At 37.4% G+C, this 14,134-nt stretch overlaps 1 protein-coding gene across 1 annotated transcript; it reads right to left on the bottom strand.

The window, feature by feature from the left end:
- Nucleotides 1–105: 105 nt before the first annotated feature.
- LOC113235846 (ATPase WRNIP1-like) lies at nt 106–5,404 on the bottom strand. The gene is made up of 8 exons (XM_026471768.1): nt 5,073–5,404; nt 4,765–4,986; nt 4,320–4,492; nt 3,365–3,625; nt 2,276–2,447; nt 2,015–2,198; nt 1,664–1,909; nt 106–282 (listed from the first exon to the last, which is right to left on the bottom strand). Exons 1-8 carry the CDS (start codon nt 5,325–5,327, stop codon nt 170–172), a joined length of 1,626 nt encoding a protein of 541 aa, XP_026327553.1. The 5' UTR covers nt 5,328–5,404; the 3' UTR covers nt 106–169.
- Nucleotides 5,405–14,134: the final 8,730 nt, after the last annotated feature.

The following is a 14,134-nucleotide window of genomic DNA, read 5'->3' as shown; positions in this document are numbered from 1 at the left end:
TTATGTATGTGTGAAACTTGTAAATAGTAAATTTTTACCATGTCAACAAATATAATTGTGAAATGAGATTATCCAAGTAAATAAAAACATTGACATTAGTATTTGCGTTTTTTATTTCAACTTTTATGTATACTATTATAATACGCATATATAACACACCAAACAAAATTTACCCACCTTCATCCTCAGTTTCACGAAAGAAATCTACGTCTTCCATACCTTCAGGCATGTAAGACAAACCTGACTCTTCTTTGTGTAAGGTGTTATATCTACGCCCACAACCTGCAAGTCAAAGGTACAACAAAATGATGTAAATGGATCAAGCAAACCAAAAATTTACTTTGTAATTTTAAGTTAAAAATTTAGTTTATTTTTTGTAATCCAGTGAATCTATTAAAATTTGGCTAGTCAAGTAAGTGTTCTTGCCAAGTATATAGAACCACCTAAATGACAACTTTTTACCTGACTATATAATAAAATTTCAGTTACTCTGCTGAAATAAGTGCACCTTGAATTGATTGGTATGCAAAGTTGGTTTTTGACTTTTATCAAATGTGTAGATAGTCCGCACTGATTGTCTAAAAAAAATATCATTTGTAGGATGTGTAAGTGGAGTAAAATTTTATGAAGGGTTAGTTTATCAGCAATGGTCGGAAAAAGGAGTTCTACATACGTAGATACATGTATAGACATTGCTACAAGGAGCGACATAAAGTTGTTAAAACCATTACTTTTTTCGAATTCCGGATTTCCGGACGGAAGAAACTCCTCTCTTTATTCTATTTATGAAGATAAATAGCCGTACATGGGTAAGGCCTTGAAAAATGGCACTTTTTCATCTTGTTTAAGCGTTCAGCAGTTTTTTTAAATAAAAAGTATTAAAATAATCTAGTGTGAACATTTTCCTTTTAAATTACGACATTTCTGCTAGTAGGTCGAATTTATGAACATCTGTTAAACTGTGTTTTTGAATTCAAAGAAAATATTTTTAGAGCGCGATCACAACAATTTTCATGGAAACTAAAATGTCCTAAAATTCCCCTCGAAAATAAAATTTAAATTTTTTTTTTTCTTAAGTTCTACTAACAAACGTCGCCGGTCCGTCAATACGCGGTGTCTAAAGCGAGGGAAGGGCGGAGAGTGACCATTCTCGTTACTTTTTTATTCTGTTTTGGTAAAATGTCGGTTATCTACTGCATTTTTACATGGCACCATTAGAATTACTTTAAAATATATCTTCGACTTCCTATGTCAGTAGTTTTGTCCTACGATGCAGTAAAACCATTTCCGGAAATCCGGAATTCGAAACAGTAATTAATTTGGTGGTTTTAAAAACTCTGTCGTTCCTTGTAGCTATATCTATATAATTATATGGAACACCTTTTTCCGACCATTGTTTACCAGTCAGCATCATAAATAAATCATAAGACACACACTAATAGCCCAGCACTGGGGAAAGAAACCCTCTATTGCGAGTGCCATGGACACACAAATTACACCCAAACTCACGAGATAAATAAATGTAGGTCATACAAATATTTGTCCCGACCCGAAAATCGAACCCTGACATCTGCATGACAGTCCAGTATGGTAACTATTCGGCCACTGAGGCAGTTGAAATAAATGGTACGTGTACAAATTTAGGGAAAAATTACACACTTACCAATATCTTTCATAAGTTTTGTCGGCGCATTGCGCAAATGAAGCGGTACTGGTGGAAGAGGACCCTTTGCTTTGGCCAAAGAATTTTTGCATCGTTTCATAGCGTGATATACTTCAGTACTTTTTGACGCTCTAGCTAGCCTGACTGCACATTGTGCTAATAATACGTCGCACTCGGGCATTCCAATGTGTTGACACCCTTGCAAGCATGCTACTGATTCAACTAATGCATTGGGATCTGCCAATCCTGAAGAAGTAATTTTTTTTTTATAATGCTGGAATGACACATACACACATAAAAATCCAGCAGAACAAACAATAGTGGTGAGGACATAAATTGTCCCAACATTACCAATGTCTTCACAAGCAGCTCGTATGAGCCGGCGGGCTATGAACCGAGGGTCTTCGCCGCCATGAAGCATTCGAGTGGTCCAGTAAAGAGCAGCGTTATCGTCGTTTGCGCGAATCGATTTATGAAGAGCCGATATTGAATTGTAATGCTCATCACCTTGACGATCATATACCATATGAGAACGCTAAAAATAAAATAAAGACCATATCTTACATTACAAACACAGTCTCAAAAGTGCAGATAAAATTGATATTAAATTACCTTAATACCATTCTTAATGTCGTCAAGAGTAAGCACGGTCGGTCCTTCTTTATGTAACTCTTTACCAGTATCTCGCGAGGTTAGAGCTAGTTCAAGTGCTCCAAGTGCAATGCGAGCGTCACCATCGCAAACCTCTGCGAGCCATTGAAGTGATGCACGTTCTATTAGACACCTATAGAGTGTAAAAAAAAAGAATGGCTTCAAATCTACACCACTACTACTTTCAATATCAAAATTACCATATTTAGGTACCATAACCTTAAGTGCCAAGTTACACGAGGAGTAAGTTTTCGGCGCGGCCGCCGCGTGGCGACCGCCCAATTACCACGCCTTCATGTATGTACACACACCAGCACATCAAGCTACACATTGACGTATCTTGTTCTGTTGCACTGGAGGCGATTTTCGAACAAAAATGTGTAGTCTTCTGTACATTAATGGCGAATCTGAATTCTATTTACTAGGCAACAACATTTAAATTCCTCTGAATTATACAATCGCGCGGCCGGCCGCCGCGTAGCTCAAATTCAAGCCAACCTCGCCCGCATACCTGAGACGCTCATTTAAGTTAAAACGTAAATACTAAATAAATAGAGCGTATTTTGCCATGACAGTTCAACGCACGCGGCGGCAACGCGAACTCCACTCGGCGACTGCGCGGGGTGAGCGCGATGATATTCGTGTCGAATAAATGCGCCCTAAGGCTCAACTCACACTGGCGCAGAGTCGAAGCGTCGCGTCTTGTTTTTCAACTACAACACCTGGCGACGACTCTCGCATTAGTGCGCCCGGATCACAGTGTGGTCGGCGTCTGACGCCTCACTGCGGTCAAGTGACGCCGCGCGTAGTTGATCGCCTGCAACCAAGAGTCGACGCGCGACTCCATATTTGCATAACACAAATTTGAACCTTAAATGGGAAAATAGAGATGAATATGCTATAGGCGAAAAACATGACGCGTCGCAACGCTTCTACTCTGCGCCAGTGTGAGTTGAGCCTAAGAGTGTTAGAAATTTGAAAGGAGAACAATTTCACAAGATTTGTTTCACTTAATTATAATCTTAAAAATAAATTTAAGATTCCACTTACTCGGGTACTTCTTCGTTTTCAAGCTTCTTCTCAAGTTTTCCATTGTAATCTACAATGTAGGCTTGTTTTCCTTTGTCTAAAGCTCGTTCTAAGATCTGCATGACTTCAGACACATTTAACTTTTCCATGATGACTACTCTACAGCGACTCAGTAAAGCATTATTTAAACTGAATGAAGGATTCTCTGTAGTAGCACCTATTAGGGTAATAGTGCCATTTTCCACATGTGGCAAAAATGTGTCTTGTTGGAGTTTGTTAAATCTACAACAATGTTTGTTTAAGTATTTAGTTAGTTTAATTTAGTAGTTATTCTGTTTCTAATATATTTATGTACATTAGTTATAAACAAATCACAGGGACTATAAACAAATTGAAGCTTAAACAGAACAAATTGCACACGAAACCAAATGCTGTTGTAACTCAAAATTGAGAAAACACAATTTCAAAATAAAAAAAACTGAATGAAACCAAAACATATTTTCTAGTGTAGAAATGAATATAAGACCCATTCAGTATTTTTTTCCATTTTCAAATTGTGCTTTCCCAATTCCACAATTTAGAGTTATGACAGTATTTGATTTCATGTACGAAATATAATTATTAAAATCCAGGATTGTCATTACATGTACAAATTTTAACAAACTAAGCTGTAAAGTGTCACTAGAAGATTAGAAGTTATAGTGTAAGTTCAATATTCACACCCCTCATGGAAGAATGGCATAAGTGAAGTTATGTCACAATTGTATATTGCTCCATGGGATATAGAAAAATATAATCCACATCCATACACACACACACACAAACATACACACACACACACACGGCAACATTATTCGATAGAGTTACAATAATTGGAGAGGATGTGGGTCATATTTCTCTGTATCTAATGGAGCAATAAACATTTTTGACATAGCTTCAAGAAGCATAAGGGGTGCGATTTATATACATATTTTACCGGTGAATTTCGTCCATAAAAAGCACAGTGTGCCTCTTGAATTGTGCCTCATTTTTTGCCACTTTGACCACATCCTTAACATCATTGATACCAGAAACAGTAGCTGAGAGCTTTACAAATCTCAAGTTATTCTGTTCCTTGCAGATGTTTGCTACCACATTGGCCAGTGAAGTCTGAAAATGTAAAAAATGATTTATTTGTTAGCAAATTATTATAAAGTTATTTAATTATTCTGCTCAGAAGACTTTGTTTCCTATGCTGTTACCTACATTACATTACATTACCCACACGCAAAATAGGCGCTTTGTCGTCGAGTTGCGGATACCAGCACCAAGTACCAAGTACCTACATTAAATGAACACGACAGAAACTAATAAAGTACATAATTAATTTATCAACATGAGTGAGGTCACAGGTTATACTTAATAAATTATACAGTACTTACCTTTCCACATCCAGGTGGTCCCCATAATATCATATTAGGTATCCTATTCTGCTCCAGCATGGAACGTAGCATGGACCCAGGCCCGAATGCGTCTTTCTGTCCTACTATGTCATTCAAGCAGAGGGGCCTCATCCGCTCAGCTAAAGGAACTATGTCATCTTTTCTTTGAGACTCTTTGACTGAAGGAACACTTTTAATTTTCGTGCTTAATTGTGGAGGATCCTTAATAAAAGACTAACTTATTAAAAACATGCCAAACAAGAATTCAAGTTATCGACAAAATTTTTAATAACGTTTCATATCCTTACCTTGCTCTTCGCAGAAGTAGAACTTGGCGTTGGTCCCAATTTTATACGCTTTTCCTGTGAAAAGACATTGTGCAAATGTGTTCCACTTCTTTTTAGCTGACTTTGTTCAGCTACTGGCTCTGTATTGAGGAATAAACATTTGTTTACATGTTCTTGAATAAATTCGTGCTTGAACTGTCGACTGCAAACAGGACAAGCAATGGAATCAGAGACATTTAAGTCGTCTTCAGCGCCTTTCGTAGCTGTAGACTCCATTATATTAAAAGATGTCTTATATTTTCTAACAAAATTCACATTTAGGCCCGGTTACAGAAAACTTTTATTTGACGTTTTGGCGGAATTTCACAATTATTTTATTATTTTTTATTTATTTATTTATAAAGCATTGGCTTCAGAGCCATCAGCTTAACGGTGACAAATAATCAAGAAACGCAATATGCATAAGCTAAAAATTAATTATATAGTGTCCCAAAAATCACAGGTCAAACTGACACCGGAGGTAGGTTGATCCAAGAGGTACAGAACCAACCTAACATGACCCCAGTAAAAGTTGGACGGTTTTGCGAGATATTGCAAATTTAATGTTTTTTTCGAACTTGTCCCTTTTTTACATCTTAAGTTCCGTAATTAGTTTGGACAGCTCTTGGACTATAATTTTTTCATTGTTACTCTATCATAAATAGTTAAGTTTAATAATACCAATGTTATTTTGTTAAAAACGAATGTGAGATACGAATGAAATGCAATTGATTGTAAAATAAATGACCAGCAATAACAATAAGTTGGCGTTTGGCCACCTGTCCTGAAAAAAAAACAATAGATCGTACATCAAATAACTACCTTGAAAAATTGCGTATGTTATGCCGATTTCAAAAAGGTATAATGCTTGATGCTAAAAATGATAAATGACAAGATTTTGTGCCATTAAACTTGATAAAATGTAGGAACCACGTTAGTAGCCGCTTTTTAGTGGAAATAATATCGTACGTTATTGTTTCCGATTTGTAACGTGGTTTCTGTATTATTCACCACCTGTTTACGAAATAACAAGTTGGAAATAATAATGAGTTGCTTTTGAAACTTAGGATGGTGGTAATTTGCTGACAAAAATCTAAAAATAACAAATACAGTATAACTTTCATAAATGTATTTTAAAATTAAAAATATTTTACAGTAAATGTTCAAATTGGCGTCCTCTGACCCGAATACACAAGAAACATCGTCTAATGAAGTTTCGTCCTAATCTTCTTAAATTTATATCAGAAATGCTGTGGGCTGCCTCGAAAACTCGTCGCCGTAATTCCTCTTCGGATAATTCCTGATCGGTTTTGCATAGACTCTGTCCTTTAAACATCCCCAGTAAAAAAAGTCCATTGGATTTAAGTCTGGGGACCGGGATGGCCATAAAATTGGCCCCAATCGCCCAATCCATCTCTGAGGGAACGTGGCGTCCAGGTGCTGGCGAACCTGGCGTGCGTAGTGTGCCGGGCAACCATCTTGCTGGTACCACATCCTTCGTGTCAAAACCAATGACGTGTCTTCTAACAAAGTAGGCAAATCATTTTCTTCTTTTCAATTCCCGACCACAAATTTATTTTAAATTGATACTGTGACCGATCCTCTCTTTTCTCATGCGGATTTTCCAATTGCCAGCTGTGAACGTTATGAAGATTGATGTATCCATCTCTTTTGCAGGCCGATTCGTCGCTCCACAGAACTTCATTAAAAAAAATTGGATTTTCTCTCCATTTCTCTACCATTGTGCGGCAAAAATCCACACGTTTTGCGTAATCTTCCGGAAGAAGCGTTTGAACACGTTGAATGTGGTATGGGTGGTACTTGTGTCGTTTCAAAACTCGTTGTACCGAAGATTTGGGAATACCAGTACGTCGTTCAATAATTCGCACTGAAGTTCCCGGTTCTGCCCGTATTTCTTCTAAAACCTCGTCGTCGTCCACAATTCGAGGCCGTCCTTCTGAGTGAGTAATTCCTGCTAGTCTGCCCTCGTGATAACTATTTGCCACTCGTAAAATAACTTGGTAAGTAGTTGGATTACGTTGCGGATAGCGATCAGCGTAAAGTCTAGCAGCTAATCTTGCGTTGTACGTAACATTGCCCCGATCAGAAACACGCCGAGTTTCGCCATAAATCAAGTGCATGTCTGCATACTCTTCAATGAACCTTAATGGCATATTGGTAAGATCTTACGAAATCTTTCCATTTATCAGATTAACCACCAAGTATTATACCTTTTTGAAATCGGCATAACATACGCAATTTTTCAAGGTAGTTATTTGATGTACGATCTAGTGGTTTTTTTCAGGGCAGGTGGCCAAACGCCAACTTATTGTTATTGCTGGTCATTTATTTTACAATCAATTGCGTTTCATTCGTATCTCACATTCGTTTTTAACAAAATAACACTGGTATTATTAAACTTAACTATTTATGATAGAGTAACAATGAAAAAGTTATAGTCCAAGAGCTGTCCAAACTAATTACGGAACTTAATATGTAAAAAAAGGGACAAGTTCGAAAAAAACATTAAATTTGCAATATCTCGAAAATCGTCCAACTTTTACTGGGGTCATGTTAGGTTGGTTTGTACCCCTTGGATCAACCTACCTCCGGGTGTCAGTTTCACCTGTGATATTTGGGACACCCTGTATAACTAAAACCCTAAAAGCTACTACATAACACAAGGTTCTATTAGAAGTAGCATATCAAATAAGTATACTAATTTGTATTTTCTGAAACTGAAACGCGAATGACACCGTATTAGAAAGAGACGCATTAATACTTTGAAGTCTCTCACTCGGCTCGTTTTATTAACTTAGTGCGCGGTCCAGTTTAATATACAAGTCCGTGAATTATGTAACACCCTTAGAATAATAACGCATAGAAACCTAGTCCGCACACGCTAAGTGAGGCAAATTGTAAGGCGCCCTATGGGCCTACACGAGCGAGCGGGCTGTCAGTGCTCAAAGTCAAGTTGCACCGCGAGGAGCTCAAAAATTTTTGCTAAAAATGACGAAATGTGCGGTAATTGGGTTTAAAAATAGATCGGATAAAAATAAAAGAGACACTAACATCACATTCCACAAGGAAGTAACGCGTTTCAACTTGTATTTTTATGTAAACATTCACTAAAACAGAAAATTAATTTCGTTGCAACAAGATACGGAAATGATGCAAAGTAACTGGTTTTTTGTCCCCATTTTGCTATTCTGTTTCAAAATAATTATATTACGTAATTTTTTCAGAATAGGCAATATCGCGACGGTTGCAAAATTTCTACAAATGTACACCGCCGCAACAACATCGTAGGGAATTTACGTTAGCTATTTTTACGAAATATATTTAGTATTTGCCTTCATTAGTTTCATGTGAAAAATCATTATTCTTGTTCATCATACACTCATTTAAAAAAATTGTCTTGCCCAGACTCAAAAGTTCTTAACTAAAATTATTTCAGGAAACTAACACTGACTAAAAAGTCATCGTCGGTTCTCCAAAATCGTGTATAAATAACTTTCATGTTCAGTTTCTTAATTCTTATCGTGTACTTTTCTGATAATATCAGGCTATTTATATATTCAAATTCGATAGTCGCACTTAAACTCGCTTGTAGGTTTTTGTTCATATATGAGTTAAATAAAAATTGGGTAGTATTTAAGAAGGTGCCTACAGATTTGCTCGACATTGTCGATCGACAGTAATGATTGAGAATTATAGACGTTTTCGAGAAGTTTTAGAGTGCTTATTACGAATGTAGCATTAATTTCTAAATCCAAGATGGTTGACAACAGTTTTCAAAAATGTATTTTTGGTAAATCATAAGGAAATAGCATGTATATCTGAATACAAGATGGCGGACAAGACTTCTAATTCTTCTTCTTCTAATTCTTCGCCTTCTTGGATTTAGAAATATGTGCTATATTCGGAATGAGCAGCCCCAAATACCTTGAAAACGACACCCAACTTGCCATTATTCGAAAAATCGTGCCCGCCATTTTGGATTTAGAAATTAGTGCCATGTTCTTAATGAGCACCCCCAAATACCTCGAAAACGACACCCAACTTGCTATTATTTGAAAAGTCATGTCCGCCATCTTGGATTTAGAATATTTTTTTTTATTCATGACAGGCAAATGACTCCACTCCACCTGATGTTAAGTGGAAAGTGGTATCCAAACGCGAAGGAACCTAGAGCAGCGATGAAATAAGTGCTATATTCCTAATGAGCACCCCCAAATACCTCGAAAACGATCCCCAACTTGCCATTATATGAAAAATCGTGCCCGCCATCTTGGATTTAGAAATGAGTGCCATATTCGTAATGAGCATCCCCAAATACCTGAAAAATGATACCCATATTGCATTTATTTCAAAAGTCGTGTCCGCCATCTTGGATTTAGAAATAAATGCCATATTCGTGATGAGCACCTCGAATACCTCGAAAACGATTCCCATATTGCATTTATTTGAAATGACGTGTCCGCCATCTTGGATTCAGAAATGAGAAAAGTCGTGTCCGCCTTCGTGTATTCAGATATAAATGCCATTTCCATAAGGATTACCAAAAATAAATTTTTGAAAATTCCTGTCACTTGACGTTGTCGATCAACAGTAACGATCGACAAAATCAAGCATATCTGTAGGCACCTAATCGACAGTAACGATCGACAAAATCGAGCAAATCTGTAGGCACCTCTAACTTAACGATCAGTTAAGCAAGATACAATTTCCCCACTTTTGAGGGAAATGTTATTCCATGGCATCATTATTTGTATATTTGTGTGCGTACCGACGAGCGTAAATACAAGTTGCTTACGCCTACATGAATTTGATTTTGCCTCACTTGTGACAGTTCGTTTTTTATGACACTATCATTCTATGCGTTATTATTCTAAGGTAACACCTATGTAGAAAGGATTTGACAATCTAACAAACAGTTTTGGTCGTGTTTTGGTTGAAACTTTTGAAGGGCATTTCTCCTAGAAGGAGTAAATTCTTTGACTTCAGTGGTCGAATTTTTTTCCTAATTTCAGAAAGAATATTGAGCGCTTCCCGCTCAATATTCTTCAAAAAGGAACTCAAACTTACATAAAATTCCGTTATTTATGGACAGAACTTAAGTCAATGACAGAACTAGATTCTCATCAGTTAATGACTTATTTGACCCACCGAATTCAGCTACCAAAGAAATCATGATGTTTAACAAAAGGCTTTATTTTTGTATAAAATATTATGAAAAAGGTAATAAAAACATTCAATAATGTACAGAAACATTTACTAATATGACTAACTATTAAATCAAGCTTTAAAAACTAAAATTTATTTATAAATCGACAGACGACGCAAACAAATTTCACCTTATGACTGTTCATTAAAATCAACTCATCAATTTGGCTGTTCAGCCTTTTTTCGATTACACAAAGTACTTCCGTATCTATTTTAAAAAACATTTTAGAACGCAATTTGTAGCTACAGTACAAAAGCAATCAGTTTTTTTGGAACTTGCGCGATTCATATCTTTCATTACTTTTTAACCATGACGAGGTAATTCATGCAACTTCAAAATCTTTCCTTCCGCTTTTTCTTCGTATTACCTGTGTCTATGTTTTTTTTAAACCTTTCATATATAATTTTTTCGCTTTTTATCTCTGCTTTTCTAGCTCATTCCTTCATCTTCTTAATATCCGATTTTTATTCTGTTTTCATTTTCCTTATTCATTTTCGGTGAGAAACATGTAGTAATATAAAATTGTGAAAATCAATAATATTAACTAAACATTTATATGAAAAAACGTTTAAAATTCTTGCTTTTCAAAGAAAATATTGTTTCGATGGCAGTTTTTCTGACTTACGTGGAAGCTTTTCTGAATTCGGTGACATAAAATCCACCGAATCTAAGGCCGCGGGATTCGGAATTTTAGTCTTTATATAGTATATTTAAAAAAATTTAAAATACAACCATAAAATTCAGTTTTTGAAATATCGTATACACCGAATTCAAAAGTCAACCTGGACCAAATCCACCGAATTACGTATTTATACAAAAAAAGTCCTAAAATCGGCAACAAATCACTCTCCTGTTCGGCGTGATGGACGAATCGTGCGAACGAATTGCGAAGGTCGTTAATAACGACCACCGAATTCTAGCGTGAACGCAGCAATTTTGGTATTGTGTTAAAACGTAGTATCTCTTATTAACTTGTGTGTTAAAACTATTGTGTATATTCCAGTGTTGGGCAAAATTTAATTGTTCTGGCAATTAACGATTGACAATTGATTAATTGTCAATTGCGAAACAGCAATTAACGATTGAGCAATTGCTGTTATTATTTGATTTGATTAATTGTCAATTGCGGTTAATTAATAATAATTAATCAATCGTTAATCGCAAATATCTACAATTAACAATTAATCAATTTGCAATCTTTTCAATGTTATTGATTAACAATTAACAATTAAAACTGACAATTATGATAAATTTATTGGGCATATGGGGGTGAGTTAGGGCGTTGGCTGTGGGGGCCTGTTGGGGGCCTGCTGGGGCAGGTTAGGGGGCCGGTTGGGGGCCCGGTTGGGGGCCCGATTGGGGACCCCGCTTGGGGGCCCCGGTTGGGATCCCCGGTTGGGGCCCCGGTTGGGGCACCGGTTGAGGCGCCGGTTGGGGCCCAGGTTGGAGGCCCCGGTTGGGGGGCCCGGTTGGGGGCTCCGGTTGGGGCCCCCGGTTAGGACCCCGGTTGGGGACCCGGTTGGGCCCTCGGCTAGGGACCCGATTGGGGGCCCGGTTTGGGGCCCCGGTTTGAGGCTCCCGGTTGGGGCCCCAGTTGGGGCCCCGGTTTGGGGGCCCCGATTGGGGGCCCCGGTTATGGGCCCCCAACCAGGCCCCCAACGCGGCCGGATACAAGACGTACTCGAGTTTGGAGAACATCTGGACGTCATGAACGTTTGAGATATTGTCAGGAAGTTCATCCATATGGTGGGGGAACAATAATGATATGGGCCGGTATTTGGATCGGCGGAAGAACCGATCTCATTTGGGTCAGGGGTAACCTCAATGCTCAAGTTTACGCAGAGAGGATTGTTTCAGATGTTATCATCCCTTTGCGAGGCCAGTTGGGTGATTCATTTCAACTAATGCATTACAACGCACGTCCACACACGGCTAGAGTCGTAACACGCATTCTTGCCGAAGCTCGTATCAACGTTCTGCCGTGGCCTGCTCAATCGCCAGACCTCAATCCAATTGAACACGCATGAGATATGCTTCAAAGAAGAGCTGTGCCGAGTATGCATACCGTACATACTCTTACAACAATATTTTGACTTGTTACAAAACACATGGGCGGCCATTCTTCAAAGTGATTTTGATGAACTCATCTTAACACGTTCCCTGTGCATGCATCATATGTGATGCATTTCGAGGTCCAAACGACACGTGAGTGCACCACATATGAGACACGACCCTTTGTAAATTTAAAAGTTTTTCAAAATTGCACGTGTAAGCTAGATCATCTTTATTTGCTTGCACGTATGGACCACAAAAATTGTGACAATAAGCAAGTGGTACCGGATGACTTTTTAACCAATGTTGCCAGATTATTACTATCAAAATAAATCACGAAAAATATTTATTATTTTTTTATTACAAGTTAGAAAGTTCTAATTATTGACTTGCGTATACGGCACGTGATAATAAAAACTAAACAATAATCAAATAAACAATGTCATAAAACCCAAGAAACAAAAATTGTCTAGTAAGCACAACTAAAATCATTATTTAATGGCTAGCATTGTAGCAATGAAGGCACAATGCTTTTTTACACATCAAACATTCGGTGTCCGTATGCTTTGCCTTTCTACGAGCTTCTGTAGGTGTGTTGCCTTGTTCAGTCATAATTTTGTAGCAACCAACACAACGCTTTCTGGAAATTTTGGTAGCACATCGGCGTGGGATTTTGGTCAATTCATGGCGGGAATAGTTAGATGTCATTGATGGCCCAGCTAACGGCTCAGCATCTTGAATTTCCAGGAGATGACTGATAATTATTTCATGACCTGTCAGCAGTGTCATTTTATTATTTCGATGGAGGTCCTTGTAGATCAAAATTGCATTTACAACAGCTACCGACATCAGATCACCCGCAATGTTTTTATACCAAAAACAAGTTTTGCGAACGGGCGAATTGTAACTTGCGAGCTGATCAGCTACATCAATGCCCTTCTTGCCGCGATTGTAATCTAATACAATTTTAGGTTTTATGATTGGCCTGAAACCAGTGGACATTGCCATTTGATGATCATGACATGTTGATAAAACCAAAACTTTGTCAAACACTTAGGGTCGTATTCCAGAACTCTACTCAATGCTCAAGTCAGGATTTCAGTATGATTTAAAGCACTAGAAATCATACTCAAGTTCTTGCCATTAGGGTCGTACTTCCAGTGCTTGAAATCATACTCAAATCCTGACTTGAGCATTGAGTAGAGTTCTGGAATACGACCCTTAGATAACTATATAACTCGTAACACTTTATAATAAACTTTCACTAACTTTTTCTATCTTTTCACGGTATAGACTACACATAGACTACAGATATTTAACTAAAACATCTGTCAAAATGACTCGAAACGTGCATGAATTATATGTGATGCATTAAGTAAACAACTAGTACGTGCATGCACCATATATGTGGCATCAAGAAAAGAGCTCATACGTGCGTGTATCATATATGGGGCACTCGGAAAAATTTAGATAATGGAAAGGGAGTTTATGAAAATGAATTTTCTATCCATAAATGTATTAATATATATCAATTCCGACGTATTTGCTAAAAAAAAAAATTGCACGTGAGGGGTCAATTTTTGATTTCTAGTTCCACAGGGAACGTGTTAAGCATGCCAAATCGCTGTAATTGTGTGATTCGTGTTAATGGTGGAAATACAGATTATTAATTTTCTTATCTTTACAATAAAAATGAGCAAAATCATCATTTTCGCCATTTTTTTGTCATTTAATTGACGCCGTTAATTTGAGTTTTTTCCCACAA

The sequence above is a fragment of the Hyposmocoma kahamanoa genome, unplaced genomic scaffold, assembly GCF_003589595.1.
Source record: "Hyposmocoma kahamanoa isolate Upper Pololo Valley unplaced genomic scaffold, ASM358959v1 102, whole genome shotgun sequence".
Classification (NCBI taxonomy): domain Eukaryota; kingdom Metazoa; phylum Arthropoda; class Insecta; order Lepidoptera; family Cosmopterigidae; genus Hyposmocoma; species Hyposmocoma kahamanoa.
The sequence above is the reverse complement of the archived record's forward strand: the minus strand, read 5'-3'. Positions and strand labels throughout refer to the sequence as shown.